Source organism: Artibeus jamaicensis, unplaced genomic scaffold (assembly GCF_021234435.1).
Source record: "Artibeus jamaicensis isolate MK-2021 breed Jamaican fruit bat unplaced genomic scaffold, CSHL_Jam_final contig_685, whole genome shotgun sequence".
Lineage (NCBI taxonomy): Eukaryota > Metazoa > Chordata > Mammalia > Chiroptera > Phyllostomidae > Artibeus > Artibeus jamaicensis.
The window spans coordinates 28,394,034-28,419,445 of NW_026521924.1; the positions used below are offsets into that span (position 1 = coordinate 28,394,034).

At 46.2% G+C, this 25,412-nt stretch overlaps 1 protein-coding gene across 1 annotated transcript; it reads left to right on the plus strand.

The window, feature by feature from the left end:
• Positions 1–10,778: 10,778 nt before the first annotated feature.
• RNF114 (ring finger protein 114) lies at positions 10,779–25,309 on the plus strand. The gene is made up of 6 exons (XM_037167174.2): positions 10,779–10,940; positions 14,326–14,476; positions 16,536–16,642; positions 17,009–17,123; positions 22,040–22,147; positions 23,532–25,309. Exons 1-6 carry the CDS (start codon positions 10,801–10,803, stop codon positions 23,595–23,597), a joined length of 687 nt encoding a protein of 228 aa, XP_037023069.1. The 5' UTR covers positions 10,779–10,800; the 3' UTR covers positions 23,598–25,309.
• The last annotated feature ends 103 nt before the right edge of the window (positions 25,310–25,412 follow it).

Sequence of the window (25,412 nt, forward strand, 5' to 3'; positions counted from 1 at the left end):
TCTCTGAAATAAAAAATATCTCTATTCCATCTTCTCTCTCTCTCTCTCTCTCTAAAATCAATCAATAAATTTTTTTAAAGGAAAAAAAGACCCAAATTTGCTGACAAGAGCATTTTTCTCATCTTTTAGACAGGGTTAAAAGCCCAAGATTTTTCTGGTTGGTGATGTGGAATCATAGGAGCATCTTTTTCAGATATTATTACATAATGATTAGCAGATTATATAACAGTCACGTGACAATGATTGGCACCTCTGCTTCCTAAGAACCAACAGCATGAACAATCTACCTACTTCTTTCCATTTTATGTATTTTTAAATCACAAAAGTAACACATGAATTCCAATGATACAGACATGTATCGAACAAAAAGAAAAATGAAAAAGAAAAGCAATCCTACGACCCAGCAATTTGATTTCCTGGACTCTACCAGAGAAACAAGTACACAAGATCCCTGTTACATCACTGTCTGCAATGCAAACACAAAACCCAGAAACCTCCCAAATGTCCATCAGTAGGGGAATGGTATACTAATGACCACTATGTATCTGTTGAAAAGGATCACATAATTGCAGGACATGAGGGGCGGTGAAAAAAGAAAGACATGCCCTGAAATAGAAAACAAAATACCAGTCAATACGATATGTTTTCTAAGGGTGCATATATATGGGGACAATAATAAAAATATAGATCATTTGTTTTTAAATCATTCCACAAATACATCTTGTGTGATCTTAACTTATCTCTCCCCCAGAAGTCAGTTACCTCCATAAGGACATAACTATACCTGTTTTGCTCACACTTCTATCATTATTATCATCTGTCCTACATGCGGTAAGAGGTTATCAATTGTAGTGATTTCCGATGGAAATTTTTATTGATGTTAGATTTAAAGGGCTTCCCCGGGAGCAAAACAGACACAGCCCCTGCCTTCAAGGAATGTACGGTCTTATCAGAAAGAGAATGTTAATAAACCAGGAGGGGGATGAACTAAAAACCTGTAACTCAGAATTGAAGGTGGTAAATGTTACGAGGATTTATAGATTAGAGGCTAGAGAGGGGACCTGTGACAGGGCAAACTGGGGACAGTCTCAAGGAGGAAGTCGAATTTGAGCTGGGCCTTGAGTGAGGTGGACATGTGAGGGTCTCCAGCTTTCCTTCCAGCTGGAGGGAAGAAAGCAAGCAAAACAAAGTACTGGAAATTGAAACTCAGCTGCCTCCCAGCATGCAAGGCGGGTGTAACTAGGTATTAGAGTAGGGTAGTCTCATACTGCATATACCAGACTCTAGTATTAATGTGGTCTAACATAGTACCGGGCCCACAGGGAGCCTTCAATAAATACTTTGGTGAGAAAACAAATACTGTCGACCCCCTACGATGCTTTAGCTGATTGTTGCCAATTTCCCTGCTGGTCATGATCAGCTGTTTAGGTTTCTGAAGAGGAGCTAGAAGTCCAGATTTTAAAGCAAAACTTCTCAGTTATAAACACCATGTGCAAATGTATTCCCTAGTTCCGTCTGCTAAGAGAGCCCACGAGAAATAATACCTCTGTAGCAACAAGCACCTAGCGCCCAGATCCTATTTCTAAATACCATTCCTCCACTAGAAGGAACCAAGTCCCCTTGGAGAAATGACTGATTCTCGCGGCTGGGGTAGGGAAATTGCATTGTGAGCCTGGGACATCTCACTGAGGCAGAAAGTAAGGAAATGCCAAAAGAATAGTGGAACATGTCAAAGGACACAAAGGTTAGGGGAGGGGAGAGAAACCATGATCCTGTACTGATACCAAACATGAAATAACAACATAAAATACCGTGTTTGGCTTCCACCGTGGCAGCCATCGAGGAACAGCAGCCATGGCTCTCTGCTACCACATGGCCGTGGGCCTCAACAAGGGCCAGAGGGTGATAAAAAAACGTGGGCAAGATGAGGCACAGCTGCCACCACGGGTTCCTCACCAAGCACACCAAGTGGTCTGGGACACGATCCGAGAGGTGTGTAGCTTTGCCCCCTAGGGACGGCTCGCCATGGAGCTGTTCAAGGACAAAAGGGCCCTGAAATTTATCAAGAAAAGGGTGGGGACACACATCCCTGCCAAGAGTAAGAGAGAGGAGCTAAGCAACATCCTTGAAGCCTTGAGGAAGGCAGCAGCGGAGAAGGACTGAGCCCTACCCTCTCTGTGTAATAAAACCTGTGGGGGGGGGGATGTGTTTGCCAGAGGAACGTGTCCCAGGGCTTCGTGGCTCTGAGTGCCAGATCTGACCCCTGCACTCAGGATAGATAAGGAATGAGCCATTTCTCTGGTTAGAAATATGAGTGCAAGGCGAGCTGGGAAATCGAGCTAACAAGATCAGCCCAGTCTATCTCTAAGGACCTCAAACGCTAGGTTGAGTCTGGCTCTGACCCTGTGGCACCTGAGAGCCACTGAAGGTGTATGAACAAGAAATGGTGATCACAGGCCTTGCTCTCCAGGCCAGGCCTTTGGTGCTGGGAGGCAACAGGTTATGGTGAGTAAGAAATCAGCATTTAAGGTCCCTAGAAGCATGGCACAGTGGGACATAAATGACACTACAGACAACAGACCTGGGTTGAAGTCCCTGGGACAGCATTTAGTAACCCTCTGAGTGGGACAAGCCCCTCTAAGAACCTGGACTCAGGAGCAGCGTGCCTGGGTTAAACTCTGGTGCGCACTGTGTATCATGACCTCTCTGTGCCTGAGTTTCTTCATCTGTGAGATGAGAAAAGTAACAATAGTACCTACTTCCATACAGGTTACGGGATAGTCCAGGTGCGCACTTGGCATAGTACATTGAGGCATTAGCTATTATTGTTGGTCCTTTTTCATTAAATGAGACAATGCAGAGAAAGAACACTCAGTTCCTGGAAGGGAATAAGCCTGCAACTAAGGTTACCCATGATGAGGATCATTGCTGTACAACATTAATTTTCTAGGGGCTCAGAACTGCATCTGGTTCCCAAGGCCCAGAATCCATTCTGACCGCCCACTGGTGGAGGCAGGGCTGGGGGCAGTTAGTAACCCTGAGGAAGGGTTGTCTTAGAATGAAAGCTGCCACAATCAGCCCTCTTCACAAGCAGCAAGCAAGCCCCACCCCCTCATTCTTTCAAAATAAACCCAACTGCCAACCACTTGGAAGTCTTCCCATCTAACTGAGGGAGACGACCAAAAGTCTAAAGGTGACCCAGCAGGCTAAGGGCTGTTTATTATCAGATTCCATCCAGCCCAGGCCAGCTCCAAGGAAACATAGCTCGTGGGGATGGAAGTGTCAAAGGCTCAGCCAGCACCTCATCTGGGTGATTCTAAATGGCTCCTGAAAACAGTAACCCAGAGGTTATGAGCTCCTGGTGTGTAGTATATTGGTCTCTTAAAGTATTGGGTTTCAAAGGACCGTTTCTGGAACCAGCCGTCTTTGAGGCTGGTTCCTTTCCTCGAGGCGGGCCAGGGAGAGCTACATACAGGTTGCCTTTGTTACAAAGCAATATTATTCCAAGGCAGGAAAGCAAAGTAGAGTCTGAAGCTAAAAGGCCCAAGTTCAGATCCCTGCTCTGCCACTTTCCAGTTGTGTGACTTTGGACATGCTCTCTAACCTCGCGGGGCGGGGCTTGATTTCCCTTTCAAGGATTAATTGGAGTAAATACCCCCAAGACTGAGTGAGAGGTTAAATGAGCTAATACCTGTTGGCAAGGATGTGGAGAACTTGGAAACTGTGCACACTGCTGGTGGGATTGCAAAATGGTGCAGCCGCTGTGGAGAACGGTACAGCTCCTTGAACAGTTAAATGTAGAACTCCACATGACCTAGCAACACTTCTCCTAGGTATCTACCCAAAAGAATTAAGAACAGGGGCTGGAGAGAACATTGCACACCATCGTTAGCAGCAGGTCTCCACAAGAGCCGAAAGGTGGAAACAACCCAAGTATCTACTGACAGATGAATGGATACGCAAAATGTGCTTATCCCCACCCGTTGGAATACTATTCATCCATAAAAGGAAATGAAGTTCTGACACATGTTACCACCTGGAAAACATGCTGTGTACAAGAAGCCAGCCCCGAAAAGACAGATATTATAGGACTCCACATACATGAAATGTCTGTAATTGGCAAATCTGAAGAGACAGAAAGTAGATAAAGATGACACTGGGGGCTGAGGAGAGTGGAGAGTGATTGCTTAATGAGTACAGGGTTTCTGTTTAGGGTGTTTTTTTGTGAAAAAATCTGGGGAACAGACAGTGGTGATAATTGCACAATATTGTGAATATAATTAACGCCACTGACTTAGACACTTTTAAACGGTCAAAACGGCAAATTATATATATCCACAACAAGAAAATATATATCCATAATAAAAAATGTTTTGATAATGGTATTATGGTTTTATAAGAGAATGTTTTTCTTTTTAGGAAATATACACTGAAATATTTAGAAGTAATGGGGGCATCATGTCTACAACTTACTCTCAAATGTTTTAGGGAAAGAATATATATACGTATATATATGTGTGTGTTTGTGTGCGTGAACATACATATTTAGAAAGATGAAACAATAAGGAAAATGTGATTAAATTGGGGGATCTTGTCAAAGGGGTCTCTGGGAGTTCTTTGAAATATCTTTACAACTTTTCTGTAAGTCTAAAATTATTCCAAAATAAAAACTTACGGAAATAATGGCCTAAATGTAAAATATAATATTTCATCTCCTACAAATAAAGAATAAAAAAGACAACCTAATAAAAAAACAAACAAAAGACTTGAACACTTTCCAAGGGAAGACATACCAATGGCCAATGAGCAAATAAACACGTGCTCAGTATCATCCATCATTATGAGAATTAAAGCCCCGAGCCCTTCCTGGTATGGCTCAGTGGATTGAATGCTGGCCTATGGACCTAAAAGTTGACAGTTCAGTTCCTGATCAAGGCGCATGTCTGGGTTGCGGCGGGCCGGGTCCCCCTGGTTGAGGGTCTTTGAGAGGCAACCAATTGATGTTGCTCTCCCTCATCAATGTTTCTCTCCCTTTCTTTCTCCCTTCTTTCCCCTCTCTCTAAAAATAAATAAAATATACATTTTAAAAGATTTTATTTATTTCTCTTTAGAGGGGAAGGGAAGGAGAGAGGGAGAGAAACATCAATGTATGGTTGCTTTTTGTACGTCCCCTGCTGGGAACTGGCCTGCAACCCAGGCATGTGCCCTGACTGGGAATTTAACCGTGACCGTCTGGTTCTCAGGCCCGCGCTCAATCCACTGAGCTACACCAGCCAGGGTTAAAAATAAATAAAATATTTTTTTAAAAATTAAATTAAATCAAAGCCCTGAGATCCCACTACATACCTGCTACAGCGGCTAAAATCAAAATGGCAGACAACCAAATGTTGGTGAGGTTGCGTGCGGAGCAATGCATACACTGTTAGAGGCATTGAAAAATATCAGGAAAATGGTTTGGTTTGGCAGCTTCTAATAAATTTAAATGACCCAGCAATTCCATTTCTATATATGGATACTTAGGGGTTTTTTTTGTTTGTTTGTTTTGTTTTGTTTTGTTTAGAGAAAGGGGAAGGGAAGGAGAAAGAGAGGGAGAGAAACATCAGTCAATTGCCTCTCACATGCCCCCAACCTGGAGCCCGCAACCCAGACATGGACACTGACTGGGCATCAAACCTGTGACCTTTCAGTTTGCAGGCCAGTACTCAATCCACTGAGCCACACAGCCAGGGCAGATACTTAGTTCTTTTAAATGTCTTGCTAATTGTGACGACTTCACTGTATTATTAGCCAATGTCTCAAGTCACAATATATGCAGTTTGCCACTGATGGTAGCAGATTGAAATCCTTATTTCAGTCGGCCTTGATAATATTCCTTGTTCAGTTCTAGTTCTTGTCAGATCATACTGGATCATTGTTTTTACCTCATTATGTGGCTGATTCTTGATATAATATAAATGGTAAAAATGCTGTGTGCAGCCCTGGCTGGTGTAGCTCAGTGGGTTGATCGTGGGCCTGCGAACCAGACAACCGCGGTTCGATTCCCAGTCAGGGCACATTCCTGGGTTGCAGGCCAGTTCCCTGCAGGCCAATTCCCAGCAGGGGACGCATGAAAGGCAACCATACATTGATGGTTCTCTCGCTCTCTCCTTTCCTTCCCCTCTAAAGATAAATAAATAAAATTTTTTAAAAAATAGAAAAAAAATGCTGTGTGCAGAGAGCTAGTGGAGTAACCAGTAAACTGCTGTGTTTATGTGGTCACCCCCCTGTGCCTTTCCTGTTTGTCCAAATCATTTGCTGCCAATCCTGATAGAATGCCAGGCACACAGGAGCTGTTGATTGAATGAATATTTCACATCAGTGTTACCCATGTTCATACTCTTTGCTATGTTCCTTTTTTATTTCATTTTTATTTCTAGGCTAAGAACTGCAAGCCATAATGGTCAAGGACAGTAAACCCTTAAGGAACTGGAGAGTGAGGGAGGCAGTGCTCACCCTGGTTAGACCAGGTGAGTCTCTGAGGCACTCGTTTGCTGATGGCAGTGGAAACTCCTCATGGCTCTTACCAGTTTGGCATGTTGACTCTCTTACCAGTTGGAAATCAAAATAAAATTGCTTGCCCATAGATTAATAAGTGTAGTAATATATAATGGTGTCAATCCTGCTTTCTTTAGATAAGTATAGTAATAAGTTTTACACGTGACCTGAGGCTGAGAGATGGGGTTTGAGGGTTACATGATTGGAGGGCTGGAGTCATATCTCAGCATCTCAAGTCTTCTCCCACAGGTCCTAATGCAATATTCTTTCATTTTTAACTTAAAAAGCGATGTGGAAAAGTTCAGAAAATACAATAGGGGAAAACTTTAGACAACTCAAAGGGGAAGAGGAGGAAAGTAAGCCTGCCTCCAGACTCAAAACCCAGACCCCAGGCCCTGAGGTTCCCTTCCTGATGATAGACACTGGTACTGGATTCTCAGCTTCTTTTCAGAAGCGTCCTGAGCCCCTGCGCCTGGGACTTTCCCAGCTTTACCACGGAACACTTGTCCTCCTGGGAAACCCCTCAACCCCAGGCATCCGCTCCTCATACACAAACACATACCAGTTACATTCCCCAGCATCTGGGTATAATTTTAATTAAAATATATGTCAAAGATCATTCCATATCAGCTGTACATTCATTTAACAAATATATTTGGAGTCACCTACTACGCACTAGACACTGTTTTAAAAGCTAAGGATACAGTAAACAAAATGGAAAAAAAATTTCTCTCCTCATGGAGTTGACATACCAGTAATTATATCCACTGTATAGATTTAATCACTTTGCTACTGTGACCACTGTTGCCCTGGACATCCGTGTGTCCGTACCCTTCCCACCCGTGTGAGTAGATCTATAGCAGCACTGTCCACAGAACTTTCTGTGCTGATAGACATGTTCTATATGTACTGTGCCCTGATATGGAGTCACTAATACATGTGGCTGTTGAGCACTAGAAATATGACTAGTGAGACAGAGGAATTGAATTTGGGTTTTTTTCATTTCTTTTCTTACTGATTGATTTTATTTTATTTTTAAATCATCTTCAGAAACTTGCTTTTTTGTTTTAATGATTTTGCTTATTCTATTTTTAGAGAGGGGGAAGGGAAGGAGAAAGAGGATGAGAAACATCAATGTGTGGTTGCCTCTTGTGCGCCCCCTACTGGGGACCTGGCCTGCAACCCAGGCATATGCCCTGACTGGGAATCAAACTGTCTACCCTTTGCTTCACAGGCCCGTGCTCAATCCACTGAGCTATACCAGCCAGGCTATTGATTGATTTTAGATAGAGAGAGAAAAACACATTGATTTGTTGTTCCACTCATTCATACATTCATTGGTTAATTCTTATTTGTGCCCTGACCAAGGATTAAACCACAACCTCGGTATATCAGGATGTTCTCTAACCAACTGAGCTACTGGCCAGTTTTGTTTTTTAACTTAGGGAAATTACCCACTAAAGAGTTTGAATCAGTTATCAGTTGCTACATAACAAATGACCACCAACTTAGTGGCTTAAGCAGCACACACTAATTACCTCACAGTTTCTGTGGGTAAGGAGTATGGGCCTGGACAGGCTCAATCACTCACACTAGAGCAAATCTCCCTGCAACTTTCATGAGGATCATTATTTAGTTGAGAAACTTTTATTTAATTTAATTTATTTATTTATTTATTTTTAGAGAGAGAGGAGGGAAGGAGAAAGAGAGGGCTAGAAACATTGACTGCTTGCCTCTTGCATGCTCCCAACTGGGGACCTGGCCCACAACCCAGGCATGTGCCCTGGTGGGGAATTGAACCAGCAATCTGGTTGGTAGGCTGATGCTCCATCCACAGAGCCACACCAGCCAGGGCAAAAAGCTTTTTAAAGCATCAGTCACCACCCACCAATCTTACCGTCTATTACCACATCTTTCTCCTTAGCACTGTATCTAATCTTCCCTGCACTCTGTAGAGGGCCTGGCACACAGTAGGCCTACAGTGACTCTTCGTCGCCTGAATAAATGAGTCTACCTTGGCAGTAAAAATCAAGTTTGCAAAAGCTTTGAGAGAACCTATTCCCCCACTCCAAGCTCACAGAACCCCAAGAATAGCCTGGCTCATGTGGGCAAACCTGGGAGAGGCTGCCAAAAATGAAAGGAGAGAAGAGACTTGTAAGAAATAATATTTTCCTCAAAAACATTAAGGGGAAATGGGAAGAGGAAGTTTCATTCATTTGACACACATTATTAGGTCGATTGTTGCTGACAAACAGTGAGTATGACTGTGGGGAGGAGGAAGGACTGGCTATATATTTGCAAGCTAAGAAAATGGATACTGGGGACATTGTCCCTGGGGATGCCTTGGAAAAACAGGAAGGGATGTAGTCTCAGCATGGATGGGGATTAAAGAAAGACAGTGTAGGCGGGTGGCACTCAAAGTACGACCCCACCTGGACAGCAATCAGAAATACAAATCCCCAGGCCACGCCCCAGACTTACTGATGTACTGGATCAGAAACTCTGGAGGTCGGTTCCAGGAGTTGGTGTTTTAAAAAGCCTTCCAGCTGACTCTGATGCATGGGCACCCTGAAGAGTATAGAAGCTAAAGCCAGAGGGCACGTGATGGTCAAATCCCGACTCTCATTTTCCATCTGTGTTAAAAAGCAATTCAATCTCTCAGTGCTTAATTTGCATAGCTGTAAAATGGAGATAATAACAGAACCTAAGGCATAGGTTACTGTGAGGATGTGTTCAAGTGAAGTGCTTGGAATAATAAGCAGCCAAAAAAACGTTCACTAGTAATGTTATGTCACTCCTGTCCTCTTGTCTCTGCGACTCAGGGTATGAACTAGTGGAAAGTTCAAGAGCCCAAATGTGGCCCTCAGTAGATTTGAAGCTCAGCTCTGGGGGTCCCCTGCTCATCCCCCCCCCATCCTCACCACCATAGCATCTGGCGTCAGGAACAAGAACAATAGGAAGGCTTGTAAATTCCCACAGCACACCTCTGCCACCCGCCCTGCAAAAAAGGGGAAGATCACGTGAGTGCCTAGCAGAAGAACAGGAAACAGGATCAGGGAGTATAAACATTGGCCCCCTTGGGCTGTTGCCCCCATGCCAACTTATTTGTTGTAAGATGCCCATATGGACAGCTAAAAACAATTCTCCTGCTACCACCAGATCAAGCAAAATCAATCCAGATGAGTGTAAAAGGGACAAAGAAGGCACAAATTTGCATTCAGTTACCCCGGTTTAACCAACATGATTTCTTTTTCCCATGTAGACTCCTTCCTGTGAGGCCTACTGTGGCTTTTCAGGTGAAGGTTTAATTGATCATACGCTTTCCAGATTAAGAAAACCATGGAGAATTGTCAGCACAGACTGCCTTTTTAAAAAGATGTCTCTTTCGTTAAATGGGCTATGTGCAAGAGTCAACTGGGTGCAGTAGAAAGTGGAGAAGGTTGGGATTCAAAACATCTGGGATGTAGGTCTGCTCCTTTCTTTGAGATTGAGTTGAGTCTATCTATGCAGGCTTCAGCTCTTCCGTTTATATAGAGCAGGAGCTGGACCCCGTCGCCTGGAGGCACGTGAACACAGCACTAAATAATGTTCATCCAGGGAAGGAGACATGCTCCCCATTACTTCTGCTTTCACTAGCAAGTCTCTGTGTGGTGATAGCCTGTCTTCATCACCTGTCTAATAATGGCTAATCTCTTTTCCGCGTCAACAGTATTCAGCACAAACTAGCGATATTGTTTTATTTCCATTATATTTTTACAGCTCCCTTGTAGAAATAGGCGATACTGGTTTTCTACTTATAGCTCAGGAGTGATATTAAATCACCCTTTTAAACGTTTGCTTAAGTTTATTCAGTTTTCTTCTGTTTTAATTTTTTTTCTTTCTTATTTGCTTTAAGGCTAATGAAATCAACTCGTTTTGAAGAGAAATGTTGAGTGCATAATTAAATACTAAGTAATAGTAATGAGTTAAATTTACTATTTAAATTTAAGCAGAAAGCCGGCTCCAATTTTGCCGATCTCTGAATCCGTTTTCCACATTTTCCAGATTCCCCTCGGCCTCGCTTCAAGGTGCCAAGTGCAGTGGCGAATCCACTAGCCCCGCCCCCAGCCCTTGCACAGCCCATAATCCACGCCCCTAGAGACCCTCCCCGCCCATCAGCCCCGCCCTCTCCCCCGCCCTCGCGAGCGCTGGCTGGCCTCCTGCGCCCCGCCCCTCGGGCTCCTCCTTCTTAGCCGTCGCCGTTACGTTGCTTCCCGTGGCTGCAAGATGGCGGCGCAACAGCCAGACCGTGAGGGTGCTGCGCCGGTTGCAGGGCCAGCGGCGGCGGCCGATCCCCTGGGCCGCTTCACGTGTCCCGTGTGCTTAGAGGTGTACGAGAAGCCGGTGCGGGTGCTCTGCGGACACGTGTAAGCGGCGAGCCCGGCCCTGGGCGGGGGGCGCCTGACTGGGAGGGGAATGGAGTCGAGGAGAGAGGCCCGGAGAGAGGCCCAGACAGGAAGGATCTCAGGCGGGAGCGAGAGGACCGACCTGGAAGGGCCTCTGCGTACGGCCCTCCCGGGCTCCTGAAGACCCGTGGAAGTTGTCAGGGCGCTCGTCTCCCGCCCTCCTCACTCCCGACTATCCCGCCCTAATGTGAGCTCGCACTGTGTTTCAGGCGGCCTGTCAGCTCCTTCCCGGGGGGGGGGGGGGGGGCAGTGGCGGAGTCACACCCCGCTGGGGGTTAGGTGGGATCCAAAGTCCGCCCTCGAGAGCCACAGTTTCCCTTGAGCGTATGTCGCCCCTAAAGTGTAGTACATCTGGCGTCATGTCGCCAGCTCTGCCCAATAATTCAAATGTGCACTCAGGTTGCAGAAACGCTGAGCTAGACTAAAAGAACAAAAGGGAGATCTTAATATAAGTCCGACCAACCTGCCCTTCATTGTGAAGGGGGTTGAGAGGTGGCAGATAGGAATTGTCATTTCTACTTACTTGGGTGCAGGTGTGTTTCATGCTAGTTGGAGTTAAGCCTCCATGGCCTGCATTTTGCAAATAGACATTGAGACGACTAAAGGAGGTGTGTGCGAAAATGTCAGTACGGGGCTGGGGTAGGCGTTTTGAGTTTGGCGGGATTTGCATCTCAGCCTTGCTTCATCAGACACAAAAACAAACACACCTAAGTTAGAAAACTGTACAGAACTTGGCCACCTGCTCCATGGCCACCCTCAATGCATATCATGGGCATCGCCTTGGCGTTTGGTCTTAGGACCCTTTACCGGGCAGTGAGCACAACAGGCAACTGTTCTGCAGCGTTCCTGCAGCCGTTTTGCAGGTGCGAGTACTGAGGCTCACCGCTGTCCAGCTCTGCCCAGAAGGACGCAGGCATCTGTTTGCCAGCCTAGAGAACTATTGGCACCTGGCAAAGGCTCCCCAGCCATGTCTACTGCTGTTTGCATCCTCAAGTAGACGAAGCTCTCTTTCTCCCTGTCTTCCAAAGATTTTATTTATTTACTTTTCAGTGAGAGCGTGAGAAACTGCTATGTGTGAGATAACATGGGTTGGTTGCCATACGAGCAGCAACCGCATCTGTTTTGCCCCATCTGCATCCCCAGTGCCCAGCACAGCGAGCACCCACCTTCCAATCTTACATTCAACAGATTAAATGTTCGTGTGCCCACTGTGTGCCAGATTCTTGAGGCATAGGAAGAAATAAGGTGATTCTGCCCTCAGAGTTCCCAATTCAGCAAATGTTCAGACTAGTGTAAAAATTCATTGTGCAATGGGAGGGTATTAGGAATCAGACCTGTAAGAGGGGAGAGGTAACGGATGAATAAAAAATTTTGACCCAGCAAAAGTTAGGGTTTGCTTGAGCCAGATGAACCTTTCCTAAGTCAGAGTCCAAAGGGGCAGTACTAGGACTCAAACCTTGACTCTTTTTTGTGCTCACCCTGCTAGTTCCACGTGATTATCAGTTCCATGTTGATTGAAAACACATGGGTGTGCCTCTTTTGAGTCCCCTTTAGTGCCAGCCCAGTGCTTTCTGCTCTGCCTAGTTGGTTTTTGCTAACTTTTGTACTTGGAAACTTGAGCATCACTGCAGTTCTGGCTGGACGGAGCATTAGATTTTTATAAAACTTTATTTCAAGCTTTAAATGACTATATCATTTTCCAGTCTAGTGAAATACAGCTGGAGAAGGGCAGGTGGCTGGGTGCCCAGGAGAAGGGACTTTCTGTATAGCACTGTAAGAAAAAACAGGGTGGAGCATCTAGAGGGCTGAACTAGAAAAAGGCCTGTGCATAGGAAACGGAAACTGAAAGCAGGCTATTTTGTTGGGCATGATTCATGGCCTCAAGCCTTCCTTTCTGCCTTTTGGACACCCCTCTGCACTTGGTGTCATCTTTGTGTGGAACGCTTTGCATCCAGGTAGGTCTGTGTTGCGCTCTCCTTATAATTTTAGGTCTCAGCTCAAATGCTACCTCCTTAAAGAAGCTTTCTGTGATCCACCCCAGCTGATCTCATTGCTTCATTTTCCTTCGTGTATTTAATCACTAACTGAAACTGACATCTGTGATTTTCTCCACCCTGGAACAGAAGCCTTACGAGGACAGGGACTTAGTTCAGTTCAACATTGTGCCCTCAGTAGAGAGTCATTAGAGCCCCCTTCCCTTCTCCCTGCCTGGTCTAGAATTTGCCTAGGAGAATAACGTCTAGCTTAATGACCAAGAGGAAGAAGATTCTTAGAGACAGTAAAAAAATTATCCAATGTGCACATTACCTTTGATTATAGATCCTGCCTTAAGTCTCTCAGGTTGGATAGGTAGCTGGGTATTTTCATGCCTTGTTATCCATTCTCTCTGTGTACTTATCCCCGCATCACCACCTGCCTGGGCCTAGGATAGAAACCTGGCCATCTGTGGTTTTCCTTCTTTCTTCTCCAGACTCTGTGAGTTACCAGTGCTGCCTCATCATTCCCTGAGCTCATCCTCTGTTGCCTCAGTCAGGCCCTCACAGCCCTTTGCTGTTAGCCATCTGTTTGGTTTCTGCTTCAAGTTTCCTCTCGTCTTTCCTCACCTAAAAACAATTTTTAAACTAGCAACTCGGTTGTCTGTGATAATCCCAGAGTTATTTTTCTAAAACTGGGATTTGGTCTTGTTGATACCTTGCTTTAAACACCTGAGTCCCTACTTATTACGAAAAGTGGTAGGCTTTTATCTCCTCAGATGCGTCATGAGTTTTTAAATCTAAAGGTCAGGAATATTCTTCTATTGCTCTTTGTCAGCTGAACTCTGTCTTTTAAGGTTCTTTCACAGATGCTGCCTCTGAAGTCTTCCCAGACCTGTCCCTAGGTCCCAACTAGTTGCTCTCATATTTATTTGTGTTTTCATCGTGCTTCGCATTCGCTTCTAATGGTAACAGCTCCTGCTTGTGGTGCATTTCCAGTGTGCTAGACACTGTGCCAGGGGTCTCCCAACACTTCTAGGGGTGAGCGCTACTCTCTCCATTTCACAGAGGAAAAAGTGAGATGCAAGAGACCCCTCGGTGCTGGGGGCTAAGGTCCGGAGACTGCCCCACACCTCCTTTTCGGTGGATCCCAGCAGTCTGCCTTTGTTTCTCTCGTTGGACCTGTCTGTTCTTTGCAGGACCCGTTCCCCCACCCTCATTTTTCTGGCATAGGAGGACTCAGTATTTGAATGAAGTTTAGGGAGTAAGCTGTCTTTAACCCATTATTCATTGATGTCTTTTTAAAGTGTATCCATTTTTGTTGTCCTGTCTGCACAATGCATGACTCGGGTTCTCTGTGTGTCTTGTTCTAGCTTTTGCTCTGCATGCCTGCAGGAATGTCTGAAGCCGAAGAAGCCTGTCTGTGGGGTGTGCCGCAGCCCGCTGGCACCTGGCGAGCGAGCCGCGGAGCTCGAGCGGCAGATTGAGAGCACAGAGACTTCTTGCCATGGCTGCCGTAAAAATGTATGTGGAAGGAAAACGGGAGAGTCAGTCTGTCTGTGACGAGACGGGGTAAAGTGCAGAGCAGTCGCCGCGTAGTGTCTGAAGTCGGAGCGCGACCAGACGCCTAGTAGCACGAGTGCATGCCAGTTCTGTGGCAGTGGCTGCGCTGTGTCATTTCGTGACCTTGCTGGGTTTTGGGTTTTCTGGGTTTTTTTTTTAAGTTGACTTAGTGTATTATATATTTTAGCTTTGAAGATCATAAAAATCAGTTATCTCAGTTTTTTCCTATAAAAGACCCATTTTCCCAAAGCATTATGCAGAATTTTAATTGGAATATAGTGACAGAATAATACTTCTTAATGTTTTAATATAAAACTAAATCAATGATTAAAAAATTATCTGCTGCAGTTAGTTTGAGGAGATTTAAAACTCTGGGTCATTATAGATATAAAATTTAATCAACTTTTTAGCACTTGACAGAGAAGAATCATGATACAAAGGTCAATATGAAATATTTGATTATAATAGCAAGATCTAACATTTGAAATGCATGCATGTTCTTTTGTGTAATATGTTAGAGCCAAGTATGTTTATTTTAACATCTATTATAACTGCAAAAAGAGAACTATTTTCCTGTTTTCCAAGAGATATACATAGGCTTATTGGTTTTTAAATCATTATGATTTTGTTATCTCCACACAATACAAAGTATAAAACAATGTAGGTTTGTTTCCCACCCCAGAGATTGCCTCTTTAAAGTAGTTCAATTTAGAAGGCTGCAAAGTATCTTCTGCCCTTTGACAAACAGAGGTAGGGTTTTTACAAAATAGTCATAATATATACTTCTACAACTTTTTTTCCACATTGAAACTTTTTTCATTAAGGGCCAGGTGGACAGCCTAGCACGTCAATTCCATCACTCCAGCACCTCAGGGCAGAGAGCCAGAGAGGGGGTGCACCTCCAAGTCTCCTTCCCCTGGGAGTGATTTAGCATGAGGGTACACAGTGGGCACAGTTCCGAATGGGGCTGTTTCCCGTCCCTGTTAATCGGGAGCTCTGGTTGGCAACTTGAAGTCAGATACTTTAGCTGGAGGTAAGACAGAAGCATCCTGGTAAGCCAGCGCTCAAATATTGAAGTTTGGTTTTTTTCCTATATGCTTTTGATTTTCTCCATTTTCAAGGTTAGTGATGTATTGTGGTATATCTTGAAAAATGTTTTTTATTCCCTGCATCTCCCCTCTCTCTCCCTTCCTTACACGTCGTCTTCCTTTCTAGAACACCTGTGGTGAAGCGCTCTGTAGGTTTTCTTTTCTCTTTCTATATTGCAAAGACTAGATTTTATAGAAGAAATAGAATTCAGATTTAGGGTTTTTTTAAAGATCACTTGTCACAGCCTGATGACTTGCACTGCACCTGGGATGACTGACTCGCCTTTACCCCTTTTGTGTGCATGGTCACGTTTCCCTGCTACCATGATGGAATGTAGTTCTTGGCTTGCTATGAGGAGATGAATTTAAATGCTAATGTGGAAAACTTTAAAGACTTCCCTGGCTCTGGAATGCGTCTGTGAGCAGAGAGCATATTGTGAGTAATGCAGGCCTCTAGGAGAGTTAGTATAGAGTGGAAGCAGATGTCCTGATTTGGTCAAGTAAAATATTGGTCTTTTTTTTTTCTTTTTTAAAGATTTTATTTATTCTTAGAGGGGGGGAAGGGAGGGAGAAAGAGAGGGAGAGAAACACTGAAGTGTGAGAAAGTCAATTAGTTGCCTCTCACATGCACTCCCTGACCAGGGACCTAGCCCCGCAACCCAGGCGTGTGTCCTGACTGGGAATTGAACCGGTGACCTTTTGCTTTGCTGGACAGTATCCAAGCAACTGAGCTACACAGGTCAGGGCACATCAGCCTTGATCTTAACAGAAACCCTGCAACGAACAGTCAGATGTAGCACAGCCAGGGGACTGGTGAGATTGTTTGCCAGGGCAGTATAGGTCTAGTTTTCATCTTGTCCTTGCTTTGGGATTATGTTGAGCCTGGTACAAGGTCCTGACTAACTTGTGGCCTCTGATTCTTCCTCTCCAAGTTCTTCCTCTCCAAGATCCGGGCCCACGTGGCTACCTGTTCCAAATACCAGAATTACATCATGGAAGGTGTGAAGGCCACCACCAAGGATGCATCCCTTCAGCCAAGGTAAATGACCCAATCGCTCCTTTAGGTCGAGGTCCTCTTTTGGTACAAAGACAAAGAACGCTTTGCATGTTCAGGGCTGAGTTGTATGAGTTTCAGAAAGTGGAGGTGTGATCGCTCTGCTGCCTAAAGCGGATGTGCATGTCTTTATGGGGGTGGAAGGGGAAGGCCTCTGTAATGTTCACATCAGTATTAGCTGTGCTGGTAAGTCATTTTCAGAACACTCAACCTGATGCGGAAGTAGTCATCACAGCCCTTGTCATGGCCGTTCAGTGAACTTGGCTCCTTTTTGGAGGGTGCAGTGGCTGAAGTTGCATGGAATGTCCTCACAGAAGTGTTGTTCTTTTTTCCTGCCTTTTCACCTTCCAGGAATGTCCCAAACCGTTACACTTTTCCTTGCCCTTACTGTCCCGAGAAGAACTTTGATCAGGAAGGACTTGTGGAACACTGCAAGTTGACCCATAGCACGGATACCAAGTCTGTGGTAAGAGGAACTTTTACAAAAATATGTTTATGGGAAGAAAGTCACACTTACAGAAAAATTACAGGATTAGTACAGTGTACTCTTATGTATCCTTCCCCTAGATTTGCAGATTAGTCACATTTTACCTTATTTGCTTAACTGTACTTTCTACATACAAATTTTTGCTGTTAGAGAATGAGTTATAGATACCACCACCCTTTGGCCCCTAAATACTTCAGCATCCACCTCCTCAGAACAAGAGCATTTGCATTAGAAAAATGACCTTTTTTGTGTTTAATTGTCACACAGGAAATGTAGCGTTGAGACAGTCTGACATCTACTGTGGAATTCGTGTTTCAATCCCAGCATTTGTAATGTTCTTCCTACCAGCCTCCCCGGCCCCTACCCCATCTGTGTTGGATTCGGTTGTCATGTCTCTGCGGTCCTCAGCCTTTCTCTGTCTTTCCCGACCTTGACATTTTAGCCAATTGTTTTGTAGAATGTCCTTCAATTTGGGTTTGTCTGTTTCTTTCTTTTTTTTTTTTTTTTAAAGAAACCATGGCAATAATTGTGATCTTTTTTTTTTTTTAATTTTATTATTTATTTATCTTTAGAGGGGAAGGGGGGGAAGGAGAGAGGGAGAGAAACATCAATGTATGGTTGCCTTTTGTGCGTCCCCTGCTGGGAACTGGCCTGCAGGGAACCGGCCTGCAACCCAGGCATGTGCCCTGACTGGGAATCGAACCGCGATCGTGTGGTTCGCAGGCCTGTGCTCAATCCACTGAGCTACACCAGCCAGGGCTAATTGTGATCTTTTTAAATTCATACTATTGCAAAGTATGGTACTAGTTTTTAAATTTAATTATTTTTATTGCATTTTTGTTTCCATTACCATTTATCACCCTTATATTCCCCAACCCTGGGGCTTGTCTGCTTCCTCGTGCAGGGATGCTCCATATGATGTGTCCTCTGGGTGGCTCGTTAGGGTCATGCGATGTCTGTTGGTCCCGTTGCTGGTGTTGTCACCTTGGATTCCTTGGTGTCTACCACATTTCTCCTTCCGAAAGCTGCTGCCATTTTCCTTTCGAGAATAGTTTTTTCATAGTTGTGGAGAAAGCGAATTTAAGCTGAAATTATTAGGAAAGTGCTTATCAGTCCTTTGACATTTAATCATCACAGACTGACGTTTGTTTGTTTGTTTGTTTGTTTGTTTGTTTTTTTAACAATGACACCCAACCAACTGAGCTGCACCAGTCAGAGCTCGTTTCTTTTGCAGGGCAGGGGTGGGAGGGGCTTGAATTTGGTCAGTCTCAGCAGGGTTACCTTTCCTTCTTCCTGTAATTGACAGACTAGGGTTTTTTTTTTCTTTCTTTTTTCTTTTTTTTTTTTAATTTTGACAGACTGGTCTTAATACAGCTTCCTCTATAGTTTGTTTCAGTTTTCCCATTTACCTCAAACTGCTTCTGTTGAACCGTGTACCTAGTTCTGTGGGCAGTCTTCAGCTCCATTGCTGGAAAAGGTGGTACATGAACTAGAATATCCGTGAGCATTCGCTGAGGGATTAGGCCTTTTGGCATTCTTTATCTCCGTGTTGGGAATCTTAAGCTCAAGCTCGCCTTCTCAGGAATATCTTAAATCTCTTGACTTTATCTAATTCCTTGTCAAGCCCAAAGTCTGGTCAGCGCAGCCACTTTTTCCTCGGAGCCCCCTGGGTTCTTGCCGTTGCGCTGCATCAGATTCTACCAGTGACCTCTCTGCACCTGCTCCCTCAGCTCCCACACGGGGGCACTGGGCCGGCCTGGGCCAGCCTGGCCCGCTGTGCACTGCGTTTGCAGGAAGACCCTGTTCCCGCTAGGCAGGCAGTGTCTCTGGTGGCTGTTCTCTGCCTCCGTCCTGCCATGAGCTGTTCCCACTCTTCCTGCAGGTAACTGGATCCTGCTTTTAACTGAGGTCAAAGTATCAGGTGTGTGTTCCTTTTTTCCGGCTTCCTGTTTCTGTCTCGGGAGCTTCCTGATCTACCTCTGGGGTCATGGAGTGGCAACCTGTGGGGTACATCTGGCCTGTACACATTTTAATTTCCCTCACCTTTAAAAATCAAAACATTTCCAATCGTGATACTCTGCATTGGAGAAATTAGAAGTTCTGGCAAGAGTCGGCTGGCTTTGGCAGTTGCTGCCCCCTCTGGACCGGCTGGGCTCATACCCATTCTGCTTTACTCTTGTGCCTTTCCAGCCTGGTTCCCGTGAGCACTTAGTTTGCAGCCCTCGTACCGTGTCCTCAGCACTTCTTCTCAGCTGCATTCAGTCTCTTCCCTCCGGTGGCTGCTGCCTCTCCCGCACCCTCTCCTTTACTTCCTCCAGAGTCTGGCTCCCACCCCTGCCCAAGTTGTGTTCTGTGATCCCAGCTGGTCTCCCTGAGTCCTTGTTTCCTGTCACCTCCTGACAATTCTAAAATTTTGTTCTTTGTATGGAGTCAGTTCACTGTGTAAAAAGTGAATGGTACAAACTCTCTCCAGCCCCTTCCCCTAGCTCTTCACTTCCCTCTACACCATCAGTTGTCCCCAGTGCTTTTTTATGTTCCTGCGATTCTGTGTTTCATAACGATAAATGCATTACATTACTACTTGCCATTTTAGTGTAATAGAAATAAACACAATATAAAAGTAAAACACCGTCCCATGGTGGCCTGTCAGCCTTTCAGATCAGTCACAAGAGTCAGTTATTCTTACTCAAAAAGAAACAGCCTCATCGTTTGATACCGATGCTCATCTTTCTAATGTATCATTATTACATAGAGAACTTGGAAGTTTCTACAGCTGGATGCCGACCTGGGATGGTCATCGCACCTGCTGTTTTACTGTCCCTGTGATTCCAAAATAGACACACAATGCATATTCTTTGGCTGCACTAGGCAAGATAAGGTGTCCCAAAGCCAAGTTGTCGGCTCCTCCTTCAAGAGCTTTGAGTTGTGGTGTGGGAGAACTAATTACTATTTGGAAGGGCAAGTATGCAGAGACACTCCCCCACCCCCGCACCTGCCCGTCTTCCGTTTTGAAGTTAGTCAGAGAAGCACAGCTATTTTGGTAATTTTGTGAAAACTAAAACGGATGCTAAGTAAAATGATAGAGATGCTCTATTTCCTACCACCATCTCTCCTGCACTCATTTTTAGACGTGAATTAGAACCCGTCGTGCCACCTGAGTTGAGCGGATTGCCCATGTCGTGGAGCTGGGCAGTGCCGAGCCAGCACTGGCACCTGGTTTCCTGCCCCAGCCCAGTCCTCCCTTCACGTCGTTGGAAAATGCCTCTTTGGGGTGCTCATGGGCATCGCAGTGGTCTGCGTTTGTGGAGAAATGCCTGTATTTGTCCCTCTTTTCATGCAGATGGCAGCCCATTATATACCGGCTGTAACTAATGGTTTCGGCCGTGTTCCACATCAGTGCATGTATATCTGTCTCTCCTAATGAGCTTCACAATTTCCCTTACTTTTCCTGTGATTTAGTTGCTCCCTTATTGATGAACGTAAAGGTTAGTCCCAAATTATGTCAGGAAATTTGATTGAGGACGGGATATTAAATGCTACTAAAGAATTATTATTGATAGATGGAATAATGGTGTTGTGTTTGTAGAGGGACATACTTATTTTTAGGACTGTACTGAAATAGAGGTGAAATGTGTTTTATTTTAAAGCACTTCCTTTTTGCTGAAATAAGTATGGCAAACTTAAATCTAGGTGTTTAGGGATAAGGGCTGGTTTGTCAGACTATTACATACTTTTCTATAGGTTTGAAGTTTTTCATTGTAAATTTTAAAAGGTTGCCATAAATTTTAATGTATTTTTGCCTGTGTTTATGTCTGTCTGTGAAATAAATTTTTAGCTGTGGATTGATTTGGTCGGAGGCTAAGTATACGTATAATTTTGATCGATATTGCTGAACTACTCTGGTTTCTGGTGCTGCACACTAATTTCTCTCTTTTTCCCCCCTCCTTTGGCTTCCCAAAACCCCTGTGATTGTTCTGTGTCTGTTGAAACCCCTCTTTCTTCAGCCCTCGGCCCTCTGCCCTGTCTCCTCCCCTTCTACAGAACACCATACCTGTCGGGTTCAGCACTTCCCTCTGGTTTCAGCCGCCGCCTCTTCTGTTCCAGGTCCTGCTTGTGCTCCAGCTCCAGGGCCTGCCTCACTCCTCCACTCAAGGAGTCGTCCACCGCTTCAGATTCCTCTCTTGCCTGCCCCCCTCATCACCATCTTTCTTGTAAATGATGAGGTTCCATCTCTAAGCCGGGCCACTAATGCTTGCTGCTTCCCCACCCCAGCTTCCCTCCACCTGTCTCCATGAATTTCCCCTCCTGGCCACACCCACTGTCCGCCTGTCTCCACGTAGTGCTGCCTCCTGGCCTTTCTCTTCACTACTACCACCCCGCTTCTGGGACACCTTTCACGTTTTGTCGTCTTTCCTGATACCTCTCAGTCTTCAAAGCCCGGACCAGCCCCTTGTCAGAGGGCTTTCAGCCTGAGCCCCCTCATCTGAGTGTTTACGTGTAAAAAAGTAGCACATAAGGCCGTATTTTAACTTCCTTGGGACTCTGCTCATCTGTCATTTCTTGGTTTTCTTTGTGTCTTGGATATTCCGTGTGCTGTAGTCTCGTCCCCCCACTGGGCTGACACATTGCTCTGACCACAGTAGGGGATAAGAAAAGGACGGTATCGTGGCTGGAGCCCATACCTACCCCTCGTGTGTTTCACGAGTCAGATGACATGTGGAGACCAACAGCGTTTTCTGGGATGTGAGCGTGCACACGAGGGAGTGACCTGGCCCTGGACTGGTGTGTCAGGGCAGCTGCCCTAGAAGAGAGGGGCCAGACCCCAGCCACAGGGGGTGTGTCAGCGTGGCCGCCAGGTGCCTCCGACCCCTCAGACCACGCTTCTTTGTCGACAGGTGTGTCCGATATGTGCCTCGATGCCCTGGGGGGACCCCAACTACCGCAGCGCCAACTTCATCGAGCACATCCAGCGGCGGCACCAGTTTTCTTACGACACTTTTGTGGTGAGTGGAGCCCAGGCTCCGATCCTTCCCCCGCTCCCTCTTACCTGGGGACCATGGGCCCCATTGCTGAGCTTTGTCACTGAGGCGACGGGTTTCCTGGAAAGGCAGCTGTGTGGCCTGTGAGCCAGGTGAACGGCTGCAGACTCCCTGAGTGGTGCTGAAGGAGATGAGCTGGCCAGCCGTCAAACTGAGACCAGTGACCGCTTGCCCCTGGGTTATCTTTCTTCCCCGTCTTTGCCCACTTCCTTCTGGTATATGCAGTTTCTACTTGTTACAGAACCAGGTTTGGAATTCTTACTTTTCCTTCATTGATTTTGGGGGATGGAGAGAGAAACACTGATTTGTTGTTCCACATATCGATGCATTTATTGGTTGATTCTTATGTGTGCTCTGACCTGGGACCAAACCCACAACCTTGGTGATTCGTGACATTGTTCTAACCAGCTGGGCTGCCCGGCCGGGGCCTGGTTTGGGGTTCTTAGGTTTAGATGCCCATGGGACCGGGCAAGTTTTCCCCCGTAGGATTTTCAGGCTGGACCGTGTGTGGCCCGCTGTTTGCCGTCAGCTGCAGCTGCTCGTTGTCAGGTGGAAATACAGGCACCGTATTGCCCCTCGCTGCCACCCACCTCAGGCCTGAGAAGCTGCAAAGCAGCATTTCACATGAAGTATGACATTTGTTTTTAAAGTGCTTCGGGCCACACAAAGCACGTCCACTGGCCAGACGCAGTCACTGGGTTTGTGTCCTTTTCCCACAGCTGTGTAGTTTCAGAGGGGCACACTGTTGTCTTGGCATTCTAGTGATGGATGAATTTGGTTGCCTGCTTGAAATAACCTCTCATTTATACACATAAGTGTCAATTGGAGCTTTAGAGTATTCAGTCTGAATGTCTACATTGCAGGACTGAGGAGGAAGGCACAGCTCTTCCCTCAGTGGTCACAAACAGCATTTATTCATGGTCTGATACAGTGTCTGAAATTCAGACTTGAAAATAAACATCGTCTTCGTTAATGCTGTGGAGACAAGTATAATGACCAGATAGAACACCCGGCCTCACCGGAGTAGAAAGGCCGGTCTCACTGCAGCGCACTCCACACTGGGGCACTTGGCCTGCGCCAGGCCCACCTGGGTGCCCGCTGGTCCTCTGAGCCCCGGTCTGAGGGAGCCATCCTGGTTTTCACGGTCAGGATGAGGCAGCAGAGGCCCCGAGGGGTCAGGCAGTCTGCCCAGAGTCCCACGGCTCGCATGGCCAGCTGAGAGCTGGCCCCTGGCCCCTGGCCCCTGGCAGCCATCTCTGGGGCCCCATGCTCGGCTGTCCTGCTCCTGCACAAAGTAAATTTTTGCAGCTGCCAGCGGGCTGAGACTTTGTCTGTGTTTTGCCCCTAGGATTACGACGTCGATGAAGAAGACATGATAAATCAGGTGTTGCAACGCTCCATCATCGATCAGTGAGCAGAGCTTCTGCTGTCCGTCTCAGTTCCAGAGCTTCCATTGTGTGTTATGTGTGAAACTTTAAATATACAGCAGACCTGGAAGTGCGCCCTGGCATTAGGACAGGGTCACTTTTAACAGGGAAGCAGGTTTCCAGTTCAGAGTCCTCCTTTCCTTTGGGCTCTCCCCCTGCTGTTCACCCTGTTTGTCGTGTGTCTTTTATTGCTCCTCAGCTACTTCCGGCGCTTCTGCCTCCTCTTCCGGAAGCGAGCCCTGCTTCTCCACCTGTCCCTGTTTCACACTTGTTCCTCTCATCCAGCGTTCATCTCTCAGGTCCTCCGAGCCAGCCAGGACCTTTTGCGGGTCATGAATAGCACAACTGACACAAGTGTCTCGCCTGCTGGGCCCTGGGGTGTGGGGCTCTGGCAGCAGCGCGTCGATCAGTGGTGGAGCTCCTCCTGCGCCGAGAAAGCTCCTGTTCGTTGGTCCTTGGCAGCAGCTGCCAGAAGCTGGCTTCTTCCCAGCACACCTTTCACAAGTCCCGCCGGGTGAATGTTCTGGGTTTGCGTGGTCTGATGCTGAAAGTTCTGATGGGTGATAGTTTCCTGCCACCCTGCACACCCTTAGAATGGACTGGTTCCGTCTTAAATGCCTGCATTGTGCCTTTTTAGGATGAGGTATAACCACGTGCTCGGAGTAGAAGTAAGTGTGTCTAGGTTAGAGACTTAGGTTAAACTCCATTGCTCCGTAAGAGGGGAAGAGGGTCAGCTAAGAGAGACAGAAAGAACGTAGCTTTTTCCTCGTGATTTTCAAACTAATGAAGTATTTTCAAATGACTGGGTCACATTTACTTTCCTGTTTGGGAGCCTGCCTGCGTCCTTGTCCTCGAGGCACAGAAAGGAGTCCTCACCCGAGTAAGGGGGAGGAGGTTCGGAGGCCGAGAGGACACCTGTTCTTCTGTCTTGTATTCGTTACCTTAGATCACACGGCATCCCTCTTCTCCGGGAGAGGCTGCAGGGGATGGAGCGCCGCAGCCTTCTCCTCTGACAGGACACTGTCCGAGGCACGGCCTCTCCCTCGAGCGGTTGTTAGTGGAAACTGTCTCCTGGAAACTCCCTTTGGCAGCAGCTCGAGAAGCTTGAAGTTCGTCCTGTCTCGCCATAGGAGTGGGCTGGGCTGGCCGTCGGGCCCACGGGAGCAGCACCTCTCTCCGCTCGCCCAGGGCATCGGGATTTAGGTTTGCTCTTGCACGTCCGACCCCTCTAGTCTGATAGGGAAGTTTCTTCTGGCCAGCGGCCGAGGTGGCAAGTGCCCGGGGTTTGGGCCTGCGCGCTGCAGCCGTGGCCTCTCCCCACCTGCCAGTACGAACTGCGGGTGCCTAGTGACCAGCAGAGTTGGGGGCCCTTTGGGACAAAGTAATTTTTTCTGGTTGCTCTTTCTTGGGGATGGGGGGCGATGCTAAGGTCGCCTTCCTTGCTATCATTTTTGAGGCGTTCACTCAGACCTCCCTGAATTGAGGTCATCTCGCTCTGAGTTCAGAGGGACCTGAGCAGAACCTTCGTTGGCAGGAACCGAAGAGCGTGTGACTGTCTCTCCGGTGGTGCCAGGAAACCACGTTCCTTATATTAAGTGCACTTCATGTATTTCTAACAAGATGACTTTCCAGAAAGTGAAATTTGTTATGTTCTGGCTTTTAAAAGGTGAAATATAAATAAATTTCATAATTTAACCAACTGGTAAGCTGCAGTGCCTGTCTTCACTTCACACTAGGTCCCAAGTAGACTCAGTAAATATTCCTAGAATTGAAATGGAACTAAAACAGGACCCTTTTTCAAT